The 13356-nt window shown below is 42.4% G+C and overlaps 1 protein-coding gene across 3 annotated transcripts in view; it reads right to left on the bottom strand.

Moving 5' to 3' along the window:
- LOC119740852 (39S ribosomal protein L45, mitochondrial-like) overlaps nucleotides 1–13004 on the bottom strand; it is a 35220-nt gene extending 22216 nt beyond the window's left edge. Inside the window, exons 1-2 of one of the 3 annotated variants that reach the window (XM_038216305.1) lie at nucleotides 12851–13004; nucleotides 1534–1771 (exon numbers count right to left, since the gene is read on the bottom strand). In XM_038216305.1, the coding sequence (XP_038072233.1) occupies nucleotides 1534–1771; nucleotides 12851–12877 (265 nt within the window). In that variant the 5' untranslated portion in view covers nucleotides 12878–13004. Of the gene's footprint in view, nucleotides 1–1533; nucleotides 1772–5880; nucleotides 5929–8861; nucleotides 8982–12850 lie in introns of those variants that run through there. The other 2 variants (XM_038216301.1, XM_038216304.1) reach the window with 2 other exon arrangements.
- Between the last annotated feature and the right edge of the window lie 352 nt (nucleotides 13005–13356).

Genomic DNA, 13356 nt, shown 5'->3' with positions numbered 1-13356 from the left:
CAAGTTGGACAAACTGTAATAAAAAGGGTTTGGCATCCTGATGAGAAATAATAACAAAAATCTAGAATATGCATGTAATATGAAACTTGGAAGAAGTATTATCTGGCAAGCACTCATTGCGTGCGAAAAGGTTTCTGACTGTGTCAATAGAGGGCACTAATTCTTATGTTTTTTTCTCATGCAGAAATTTCAGCATTTTTAACCCAGGTTTTCTCATTCCCAAACAAACTGTGGATCGGGGAACAAAGTTTTTTTTAAATGGTACATCATAAACTACATGTCTGGAAAGTTTTATAAAATTTGGCGGACCAGATCATGTATCTCAAAAACCAAAGCATTTTTGGCTTCTCGTCCCACGGACTATATAGGAAACTAGCTCTTGCATTTTCATTGTCACAGATAATATTTTTCTGCACAATTGAGTGGGGATAATTATATATTCGAGCACGCATAAATTTCAAACTTCTTGTCATTGTATACAAATGTATCAACTCTATGGCACCTTCATATCTCCAAGAACTCATCTCTTTCAACACATCTGTCTATGCCACCCGCTCATCATTTGACAAAACACGTCTCCATAACCCCCAAACTAAGTCGCGTACTGGAGATCGTGCCTTTCAAGCCGCTGCTCCCCGGCTGTGGAATTCCCTTCCCCGTAACATCCGGGAAGCCAACACACTTCAGCTCTTCAAAATTAGACTCAAAACCCATTTATTTGTTTAATCATGCCAGTTGTTATTTTGCTTGTATAGTTTTTTTTTTTTGTATCTGTATCAATGCATTTTTTGTTTGTATCTTTAATTATTTTGTCAGCTTTTGTAAAGCGCTCCGATCTTTGTGGGGCGCTATAAAAATGCCTATATGTATGTATGTATATAGCACCATGTTACAAATTATATTGAATCTATTTCATAATATTGATTGGAAGACAAAGTCCCCTTAGTTCAGTAATGACTGTTCGTATATTTTCACGCGCATTGATTTGCAATGACGTCTACCATGTTGTTTGGTTCCACAGTGTCTGTTACAGGATTCCAAGGATCCATCCTGGCCTCATTGGCCTGGAGTTAAGTCTATGACTGAGCATCATATCTCACTGTCAATTAGTCCACCCCTTAGCCGGGACTCACTCCCCAAGCTACGAGGTCCAGACCCTGTACCCCAAGCTGGCGTGCAAACGCCCCCAGCTACATCAGGAACCAGTTGCAAGACACCATGCTCTAGGCCACATTTTGTTTCCATTTTGATAATGAAAATCTAGAGTTTTCAAATGGTGGTCTATATTTCATGCTGATTTCCTCATTACCGAGCTAACAATTCGGTTTAGAGCCATGTAAATAAACAGTGCGGTCGGGAAAGGTTTAAAACCTCAGTGGTCGCAAATAACAGCCCTCACATTCAGCTTGGGCCGTTTTCTGCAGCCAATCCCCCTACTAATTTACCAGATGTTTACAACGGCTCCACTGCTTTCTCATCCTCTCAATTTATACCTGCCTCTACATTAATTGGCAAACAACACACAAAGATTACCTGTACAAGTTATTGTGACTGCACGTTCTGTGAAGGATGGGCATGGTTTAATGCCAGATTTCTTTAACGTTTCTATCAGCATCTTTTGCGGATCTTGCTTATATTCTTCCTTCAGCTTGAGCCGTTCCTGGTCTTTAAGCAGTAAGCGACCTTTTTTGGTTGCCTTGGGTGGATTAATGCGGGTTCGGTGTCTGACTGGAATGAGCCAACATGATGACAGACAAGCCACTTGCTGCACCTGCATAAGAGCAAACATGAACTTCTTGTACAATTATATAAGTTTTAGGAGATTCAAGATGTTTAAGAACTATTAAAAAAATTATTCCCCCTTTCAGAATTTCTTTTTTGATTGAGAGCGCACAAAGCATTGCCAAACCACTTTCCCAACATCAACGTCAACTACAAGTGTTTGGTCTCTCAGGTCTTGCTTAGCACACATTAGACTTGTATCCACCCGATAAAGACAATAAACTGAAACGTTTGAATGCCTGGGAAACAGCTAACTCTATCTAAACATTTTAGCTAGTACATGTAATTTCACAAGACTGGCAGTTTTTTGTTTGTGTACGTATTGTTTCTGTTCCTCTGCAATCACTGATTCTCAAGATTCATTTGAGCAGCATCATTTTCCCAAATTGCAGACGGCGCATGCACATGGCCGCTCAGTCCATGATCCATCAAGCAAGGACATATGCCGCAGCTCTGAACACAGCTTGTGTTTCCGTTGTGGTATGTAGTGTAGCAAAAATCACCAGGATGCTTTATTATTTTCTTCCAATGCTTAACCCTAACTTCCTACCATAATTTACTAGGAACCATACCCATCCAGGCAAATTCTTACCAAGGATTTATGCCAAACCCAATGTAAAAGACCATCAGTTTAGGGGTACTGTACCCATTTTAACAGATTTCAACAACATCTGCTGTTGGACTTTGATGGGTTGAGTTCGGTTAGGGTTAATGAAGTTCATAAATTGAGGATGGTACTCTCTGAATTACTTAGGATCACTGACCTTTTTATGAGCGGAGAACTTAAAGATATTTGTTCTTTTAATGACTTGTTTATCTGTCAGCCACAATTTCACAGTGCTAAACTGCTAAACACTCACAGTTGTGCTCGCGCTGACTGCATGTTGTGTTGTGACACTAATTATTTGGCAGTAGCCATTTACTGAATGAACGTATTGCTGTACGTTCGCCCACTGCACAACCTTGAGTATAAAGTAAATGTGCACCGCTGAACTGCACTGTGCCTTTAAATTCCACTGTGCCTTTAAATTCCACTGATTTCCAATTATTTGGGTTCTGTTCTCTCCTGGAACAGACCACGCAAGATCTCAATACCTCAAGACTTATTTCTAGATAGCCCCACGCTTGCATGCACTGGCAAGCATGCACTGTCTTGCGCTATTGGGCTCTGGTCGAGGAAACCACACGATGTATGTACATTTCTGCGTGTGTATAAATTCTGACGCAGCTTTAGACGACCTATCCTGCAAGAGTTTATACGACTGTAGAGTACGAACAAAATATTTGAAATCACATGGTCCGAGTGATGTACCAAGGAAAAAATGCATCGTTGCTTCGATTCAATGAAGGATATACATGTCGTGTGAGTCTACACCACGTACAAACAAAGGAAAAGGGAAGCGGAACAAAAGAAAGCCTTTGATTTACACCATTAACACACGTGGAATTTGTTCCCATAGGAACCGGGCCCATACTATACACGATCACCCTATCTTGAGTAACTTCAAAAACAGGATTCTCTGTATCTTATCACAAAAATGGTCCCTTTTCCCTCTATTAATCCCAACCCAGATGCCACTAAACATAATGAACTATGTTTAATTAAATCTGGGAGGGAAAAGGACCATTTTTGTCATACAGATACAGAGAGCCCTGTTTCTTAGGGCCTCTGAGAATCTAGTATCTACAACATAGTTTTAGCTCCAGCCATACATGTATATCAAATTCCTGATGTGCATTGGTGCTGGAGTCACTCTACACCTGCGAACATAGCCTATATAGCCACGCTTCAATCAACAGTAAAATTACACTATTGTGATCCGCGGTTACAGTAATTGAGTGACCGTTTTAGCCAAATTTCGGCTTAATTTTTTCTCGGTAACTTGGTGCATGGAGCTATAAAAAACATAACAAACAAATGACGTCATCTTCATCAATGGTGACGTAATTGACGTCATCGTCGCTAGATCAAGCGACCGTTGCACAATCTAGCGACCTCGCTAGATTTAGGGCTGGTCCCAGACCTAATGAGGTATGTACATGTAAATGGAATCTGGCTAGGATAATAGAGGTGAAAAAGGACAATTTTGGGGAGGCCATTCTGGAAGGGTCTATCTAGACCTGTGAACGTGGCGTTGTATACAATGCCATACGGCATTATCATTTCGAACCACGCGAAATCGATCCGTGGTACATCATTTTGTATGCAGGTTGAGTACTTACCGGTACCTAGAAATCTTTGTGTGCCTATCCGTGAGTTCAGGATGTGTCATTTAGAAGAAATTTGTCAAAAACTGAAGACCCATACGAACGTGTGGAAATAAAATTCTAACATTAACTGGACAAGTACCCAGGGTCAATTGCGTGCAAACTTGTCGGAGCCCTCCGAGCTACCCGTCTGCTTCATGTGATGCATACGATTATGGTTGTCGCTTGGACAGATTGACGGCTGTTTCATGTCGCATCCCAGATCCTGTGGGGAGGACAGCTACTACATCTTTTTTGTCCATAAGAAGACCTCTGGATTGTCTTGGTGGCGTACTTAATTTATATCCCAGTTCACCAACGAGATCAGCAAGAATCTTTTCCATGTCTAGCTTTTCGATTTTTTTTCTGATCTTAGTAGCAGGTGTAAGCTAGAGCATGAAGAGCAACTACATTGTATTCAATTTTGCCAATGCAATGGCACAAGAGGTGGAAAGTGTAATGACTGCATTTTTCAACTTAACTCTTTCAGTGCCCGCGAAATTTGAAAAGTTTAACCCTAAAGCGCCCAACTTCGAGCGTTTTTGTTAATTGTTCAAAATTCTGTAAAAAAAAAGTAAATAGGTTTTACTCACTAAATTTGTTGTTGTTACTCTCTGGTATATCCTTGATATATTGGAAAGTCAAAAGTAGTCACAAACATAGTGATACACCCTGAAAAACTGGCCTGAACACAGGGAGATTCCGCACTTTTTGCAGAAAATACGAGATTTAGTACTGCGCCCTCTCGCAAGAACTCGAATGAAAAAATAAATACAGGTCGTACATGCATGAAAATGGTACCATTAGAAAGAGCAAGAGCGCCCCCTTTTGATAACATATTTACTCTACCTCTTACATGTACGAGGTTTGGCAATTTTAAGTACGAACATTTACGAACATTACCTCGTACATGTACGAGGTTGGCGCTATTGGACTAACAAATATACCTCGTACATGTACGAGTTTGGCACTGAAAGAGTTAATGAAAATAAAATGTGGATATTAGAGTGAAAAAGACAAGAATATTCTTATACGAAGAAATCAATTTATAGGAAGCCAGATCCACCTGTTTGTGTTATTATTATTATTTTTTTTTAATGAATACACAAAGCACAAGAAATAAATGTTCAAAACCAAGGTGTAAAATTTGCTTTGCAGTTTTTGCTTAGGAATTCCTTGTATTTGTTTAGTAGGTTGTTTGTTCAGAAAAATGAAAATTAGATTTCCTCTTTTTTTCGCGTCAAGACGAGCAGTAGTGTGCCCGCGCGCAGTGCGGTGAAAGAGGAAAGGACTGGAAAATTGTCTAAAACGATGTCTATTTTAGCTGCGACAGAAAACAGCCGTCGAATCATACGAAACAAGACGGTATAATAAAATGCGCATGCGTCAGTTTGGGAAAGTCCAACCTCGTCTCCACTTCCTGCTTCCTATTGGAAACGAGTTTGGAAATTAAGTAAGCACTAGGGACGAGGTTGGTGTGAATGTAGTCAGTCAGGAAGTTGCAGAACGTCGAGATCTGAGGCCAGATTTTCCCTCAAATTTTGTTCAAATGCAAGATTTGGCGTAAAACTTTAAAAAGCAGACTTCAAGAATGCTTCTATGTGAGTAGTCCGAGTAACTAGGACTCTACGAATCGCCTTTTTTAACATTTGGACATGGTCGGGCGATAGTAGAGTCTGAGATTGATAGCTGTATCGCGTTTACCAATAATTATTTTTGACCATTTTCACTCGTACCCACAATCAAAATCTTCAGATTTCACCCCCAAAACAGTCTTCAAACTGCCTTATGCACCCCTGTAGTCTCTAGTGGGAATTGAAAATACAAATGGTGGTGAGTAGGTTCACATACCTTTGGGAAGAAAAGAGAAATTTCACCTTCCATGGGGGAACATCCTCGTCGCACTCGCCATGTTTGAGGCTACCATTTTGAATTCAGGAAAAATTGACTTGTGCATGGCTCCTGGCTAGACTGATTCCTGGGGCCCCTAAAAATATTGGAGTCTGAAGGACAATGGGAACTGGGAACCAGACTAGCTCATGGCTAGCATCAGACAGACCAACCACAGGGCGCTTCAATTGGTCACCTGGATTGGTCGCCTTATCAAAGTGCCCTGTGATTGGTCTGTCTGATGCTAGCCAGGAAATTCACTCGTACCCCCCGCCCTGCAAACAGGATGCTGGGAAGGGCTGACCAATTAACGCTCTGATTGGATAGATTTTGCGTGACCTGTGACCTGCAAGTCATCACGACCACGACACTGCAAGGTTTGAAACGGCCGTTAAAACTGAGTCATTCATCACTCTCTTATTCCCATTCATAAATGCAGTGCCCTGTTTTTGGTTGAAAACCATAATAATGTAGGAAAATCTGTAAAACTTATCTGTGTTGTAAATTTTCAACTCCTGTCAGTTGCTCAGGCTCCGTTTCGAATTCACGAAGGGTTGAGATGCATATCATTCTACGCTCGAAATTTGTCCACATGGTCCGCAATGAAAAAGAAATCCCATCCGGTATGGTGTGTATGCATTTCTATGGCAAACTTTTCGGATAGCATTTACGCGCATTGGCTAACTGCGGTCTACAGCTGCAGGCAGATGCTTTATACATAGGTCATGATAAATTACCCAGAGTGCCATCCCAACTTCCTTCACAAGATTCCGTGAAGCTCATCTGCCCTTCCCAGCGCCCTGTTTGCAGGACGGGGGGTACGAGCGAAGCCAGAAAACAGTCAAGCCAGAGCCATGCACAAGTTAATTTTTCCTGAATTCAAAATAGCAGTCTCAAACTAGTCTCAAACAAGTGTGCGACGAGGATGTTTCCCGAATTGAAGGTGAAATGTCTCTTTTCTTCCCAAAGGTACCGGTATGTGAACCTAACCACCACCATTAATTTGTATTTCCAATTCCCACTGAAGCCTACAGGGGCGCATAAGGCAGTTTGAAGACTGTTTTGGGGGTAAAATCTGAAGATTTGATTGGGGGTACCAGTGAAAATGCGGCGTCATTCATCCAGCGCCATGCGGCGAGCGTCCTAACTTCATTGGGCCGACCCAACTGTCGCACTATAGTTGGGACGCGTCCGGACGGTCCCAACTATAGTTGGGATCGATGCCATAATTGAGGCGTAACAGTTGCATCGTCGGAATCGATTCAACCCTAACACCTTTAAGTGAAATGAACGTATGTCAAGAAGTACTGGGCATAGTCTAGCTATCGCAGCGGGTTCGCGATATTGACATTTCCTATTCTGGTCACACGTAAAATTAACGAAGTTTAAATCGCTACAGAACACTCACCTTTCGGTTTTTCGTCCCCAACTTCCCAAACTTGAGTGAAATGATACCAAAATTATGTCACTGTAAGATTTTCTCACAGTTTGGACGTAAAAAAGTGACTTTTGATGAGTTTTTTACAGCTTTCATTTTTGTGGCCCAACACACGATCGCCATTTTTGTTCGAATGACCCCGAAGTTGGGGGTTGAAGGCGGTCACAAACATGACGTGTTTTCCCCTTTAAGTGACCTTTATACTCGTTTTAAAAGGTCAGAAGTTAACCCGAGGAGTTTTTCTTGTTATGAAAGCTACTTTCACGATTAAAATCGATGGATTAGTTCCAGAAAAAGAGTTTTTCTTTTTATCACTTTTACAGAAAATAATCATTTTGATCAAGTTTGCATCAGTTTTTAGAAGCTAAGACCTTAGGGGACGCTTTTTATACAGCCATAAATGGATTTAGTGGCTTATTTTCTGCCTAGAAAGTCAAGATTTCAAGCTGAAATCTGTTTCGCTCAGTGCAAAATGGACAAAAACAAAACTTGGATGCCTTCTCGATTTCGCCAGATTTTGCGTCCATGTTCAGTTTGTGTCATATATAGGGACGATTTTGCTAGGTTCGAAATGGTAACAGAGCGTGGCATAGTTTACAAGCGACGTTCACGGGTCTAGAGTTACTCAAGCTAGGTATTGTGTAACAAGACCCATACATACGAGGTGCCTCATGATTGGCCCGTCTGACGCCGCCCGCGATATGCACTTTAAAGACGGTGTCTGTGGTCGGTTGACTCGGTTCCCAGACCAAAAGACTCTGACGACACGCCAACAACGCTTCGCGTTCACGTTAAAACTGAAACTGTAGCTTTGGTACAGAAAGGGGACTGTTTTCATCATTTTTTTGCATCATTGGGATCGATTCAACCCTGTTACGCCCCAACTATGGCATCGGTCCAAACTATCATGACTATCATGACTATAGTTGGGATCGTCCCAACTATAGTTGGGACGGTCCCAACTGTAGTTCTGCAATAGGGCTGGCCCAACTATAGTTGGGAGCGGAGGCAGTATGGGCTTTTGGCGAGAAGCACATATCATTATACGCAACAGTCGTTGATTCAGCGCAACTCGTTTTTCTTCGATAGTGACGTCACACATGCGCTCGGCGATCTAGCAAAGAAATGGATGGCACAACTTTCGGTAGACACATTTAATTGTGAGCGGTAGGCCTAAAGTTAATCAGAATATTTTGTTACTTTCTAAAAATTACCGCTTGTTGTGAACAATTTAAAGGGTCTTATGGCATGTCATGAATTACTTCTAGAATTAGAAGGCTTCTCTCCGTCAGCCTTCTAGCATGGTGATTTTTCGGGAGTCAGCACTCTATGGCTTTTGGAAATGCCCTTTGATAGACGAAATACCTTTGTCTGAAATTCTACTTTCTGAAACACAAATCAACCAAAAAAGTTGAGCTGGTTGATCTATACATGTATGTTTTTAACGATTGACATTTGGATCATGGGACAATTTTTTGGGTGGAAAATCTGAGTTTTTACTCACCAACCTCGCGTTGCCGATCCGACGTACACAGCCGTCATGTTCATGTGTGTTTACGTACGTTGTGCGTGCGCTGATCTTCGCGTGACGTGAAGCACAACTCCGCATGTAGATCGCGCACGGTCGTGTCCCGGCCCCTGCTTCACGTACGTGTTTGTATGTGTACATGATGTATGTCCATACTACCATATACAATGCGTTGTAGATAAAAGCCATTGCGTTTTTGAATGATCGCTGTATGATGTCTGTTCAATAGTGGTTGAATTTCACGGATTTTCAACCCAAAATATATTTGTGAGTATCATTGAAGCCCTATTACTTCGTCTTTGATATGTGGAAATGCCAGTAGGTGCTTTCAAAGTAGTCCCACTAACTGGGTCACTAGAACTCCTTTTTTGACATTTGGGATGTTGGTCTGTTGTACGACCAACATCCCAAATGTCAAAAAAGGAGTTCTAGCGACCCAGTTAGTGGGACTACTTTCAAAGGTATTTTTGTCAAGTATTTTGCGTGATTTTTGTGGTGAACTTTGAAATTGTCACTTTGACAATATTTCCGTTGTGGGACGCTAGTACGACAGACCAACATCCCAAATGCCAAAAAAGGAGTTCTAGCGCCCCAGTTAATGGGACTAGCTTGGACCTAGACCCGTGAACGTGGCGTTGTATACAACGCCATGCTGTTGTGTATTTTCGAACCTAGCGAAATCGATCCGCCATACATAATTTCGTATGGATGTTAAGTACTCACCTAGAAATCTAAATTTGCCTGTCCGCGTGTTCAGGATGTGTCATTTCGACGAAATTTGCCATCGCTGAAGACCCATACGAACGTGTAGAAATTAGATTTTAACCTGACAAGTGACCCTGACAAATGACCCTGGACGAGTACCCAGGGTCATTTGCGTGCACAATTATCGGAGCCCTCCGAGCTACCCGTCTGCTTCATGTGGCGCATATGATAGGCGGCGTCTGATTGGCCAATAACGAGACCACGTGATAAACGCAGCTAATAGTTTGGAATCGCACTTATGATCCGGACATCAGGAGTGCCCGGAGCGTCAGTGCGATACCAAATTATCTGCAGCATTTATCACGTGGTAAATCACATGCATCAGGAGGAGGTTGCAGGACGTCGAGATCTTGCCAGATTTTACCTCGAATATCGTTTAAATGCCAGATTTGGCGTAAAAGCAGATTTCAACATGTTCAAGAAAGCTTGATGTGTGAATACTTATCACACGGTAAGGCAATGTTCAGTCTTTGTCACGGAAGGACGATTTCGCTGGGTTCGAACATGTACGAGAGCGTGTCGTAGTTTACAAGCCACGTTCACGGGTCTACCTTGGACCCTAGCCCAGGTGGACTCCCTTTCCTCCCTACGTTACGGAGGGAGTCCAGGATATGAAGTGCTCAAAACCGGGCGAAAAAATGTATGACCAATATTTTCAATATTTTTACCTTGTTGGAGAAGCCAATTTTTACGTCGTAGTATTCTATGTGTCCTTATCTATTGGGCCGCTGCGTTCAGGAATTCCATATGCGATGCTGACCGACCTTAATCAGGAAAATAAACTCTAAAGCAACGTTAAACTTGTACGTTGTTGTAGACTCTTTTCATCAGTTTCTCACCGGCCGCCGAGTCTAGTCGTACATGCATGACGTACGTCCGTGGCGTGCAGCGTGAACGCGCAGTGCACACGCGCGATTTGCTTAGTAACCACTAGTCTGGTTCCCAGACCTGACAATTATTCCCGACGCTCATGTCTAAATGGAACCAGACTAAGTAACCACCCTCAAACGCATGCGCACTAACTTGTAAGCGCGCGGTCGCCTATCCAATGACCGGGCATGTTTTAGCGACCGTGACCAGAAACATGTTTCGGCTTTGGTCATTGGTGGAGTGTTTTCATGACTTCGGTTGGCTGGAGTGACGTCACTGCACGTTCCCCCCAAAACCAACCAAGGAGGGCGCTAGTGTGTGCGCTTTCGTACGACACGGTACGGTGATGAGAAACTGATGAAAAGAGTCTACAAACACGTACAAGTTTAACGTTGCTTTAGAGTTTATTTTCCTGATTAACGTCGGTCAGCATCACATATGGAATTCCTGAACCCCCCGGACCAATAGTCTATAGATAAGGACACAGAGTATGTAGGCATGAAATAAGCTTTAAGTTCTATAACGAGGTAAAACATAACAAAACTCTGGTCAAAATTTTGGGTGGTCTTATGTAGAGAACTGTCATCCTGGACCAGGGGTGTGAGTGACCACTGATAAAAATAGCTGAAAACAGCTGAAAAAGGTGTAAAAAAGCTGAACTTTGGAAATCTCCTATACTTTTGTAGGCCTACACAGCAAGTGAGGGAAAAAAGCTGAAATCCAAAACAAAAATAGCTGAAATCAGCTTTAAAGCTGAGATTTCACACCCCTGCTGGACGTCAGTCGTAATGCAATGAAGACTTCGTCCAACCTTGGCTAGCTTGGACCCTACATTTGCCAGACCACCCATGGGCCATGTCCAAATGTTAAAAAGGCGATAAGTTTAGCTGGAGTTACCCAGCCCTAAATTTTATCATTGGGTTGTCATTTAGGGCTGGAGGACATTTTTCACGTGAACCAGCAGAGTAGCAGAGTTGGCAGGTCCCAAAAAAATTCGAAAAAATTTCAAAAATGTGCAATTTTGTCCCTGTTACACACTAATTTCAACTGGAACTCACCCAAACCTTGCCTGGAATAACCATTACACAGGTCCTTGAAGTAAAAAACGATCCACGATGAAGATTCAGCCTACAATTGAAGTGAAAAAAACGAGGCATAAACCGACAACCGTGCGGTCATGGCGAGGCCTGCAATTGGATTTGTGCACAGCGCGTTTACCAGTTCGTTCTTGCCGGCTGCGCTGGCTGATGGCGCATGACGTCACTAATGCGGAAACGGAAACCCGACGACTGTTGAGGTTTACCACTCGCATCACAGCTGGATGGCAACCAAAGTTTGCCGGTTATCGTGCATGAAACAGTCGTCGGGTAATCCGCTTCCGCGTGACGTCATGCGCCATCAGCCAGCGCAGCCGGCAAGAACGAACTGGTAAACGCGCTGTGCACAAATCCAATTGCGGGCCTCGCCATGATGACCGCACGGTTGTCGGTTTATGCCTCGTTTTTTCACTTCAATTGTAGGCTGAATCTTCATCGTGGATCGTTTTTTACTTCAAGGACCTGTGTAATGGTTATTCCAGGCAAGGTTTGGGTGAGTTCCAGTTGAAATTAGTGTGTAACAGGGACAAAATTGCACATTTTCGAATTTTTTTTGGGACCTGCCAACTCTGCTGGTTCACGTGAAAAATGTCCTCCAGCCCTAATGACAACCCAATGATAAAATTTAGGGCTGGGTAACTCCAGTCCAGCTACGATAAGTTGGGTCCTAGCCCCATAAATGTGGCCTATTTACTGGACTGCCTCCGTAAACATAGGCCACACATCCACATGTACAAAAACGTGTCGCACTTTGCCAAATTTTGATTTTCACATTTAGGCTTAGTTTGTAGGGTTTTTTTGTTTTAGAAGCATACTCTGACTACTATAGGCTAATCAGAAAGTGCTGCCTTTTTCAGATGTCCATTTTTCGTGAAATTTCCAGATACATTTGCACACGTTTGCGTATCAAAATTTCAACATGAAATTTCACAAAAATTAGACATCTGAAAAAGGCAGCACTTTCTGATTAGCCTATAAAGAGGGTGAGAATGCTTCTAAAGCAAAAAACCTACAAAGTAAGCCTAAATGTGAAAATCAAAATTTGGCAAAGTGTGACACGTTTTTGTACATGTGGATGCGTGGCCTATCATGCCTATGTTTACGGAGGCAGTCCAGTAAATAGGCCACATTTATGGGGCTAGTTGGGTCCAAGTTACTCGGACTAGTCTAGAGGCTATCCAAAACTAAGAAAAATCCGGAACTAGGAACATGAGGGAAAGACTGTCAACCAACCTTTATTGTTCTTGAAGACATGGACATGATGGAACTATGAAGATTTGCACTAAATGCGTGTAGCCTCAAGAGGCGCTGTAGGATCTTTGCTTAAAATTAAACACGTTGTGTTTATACATGTTATATGGCAGACATTTTGACATAGCGCCCTCTCGTGATAGAAATAAACGTAGTCATTACCAAAGATGGTATAGCGCCTAGAGCGCGCTACGCGCGCTCTAGGATCTTTGGTCATTACGAAGGCCCTTTTTGAATGTTCGGCCTCGTTCCGGATTGGGAGAAATTACCCAAGGGTGGAGGTTTCGGCTCTGTACTTATTTCAAGTCATGTCCTTCTTACTTATACGAATCACATAATTAGAGCATATCAAACCTATTTGGTTACGTTTTAAATGATTTTGAAGTCAAAGATGAAGTTTAATAAGCCAGAAATGAAGCCGAAAGGAGAAGCATACGGGGTTTCGAAAATTCTGGGGGGGGGGGGGGGTCGCATTTTATTTCATGAAT

Source organism: Patiria miniata, unplaced genomic scaffold (assembly GCF_015706575.1).
Source record: "Patiria miniata isolate m_02_andy unplaced genomic scaffold, ASM1570657v1 HiC_scaffold_5, whole genome shotgun sequence".
NCBI classification, from domain to species: Eukaryota; Metazoa; Echinodermata; class Asteroidea; order Valvatida; family Asterinidae; genus Patiria; species Patiria miniata.
The sequence above is the reverse complement of the archived record's forward strand: the minus strand, read 5'-3'. Positions and strand labels throughout refer to the sequence as shown.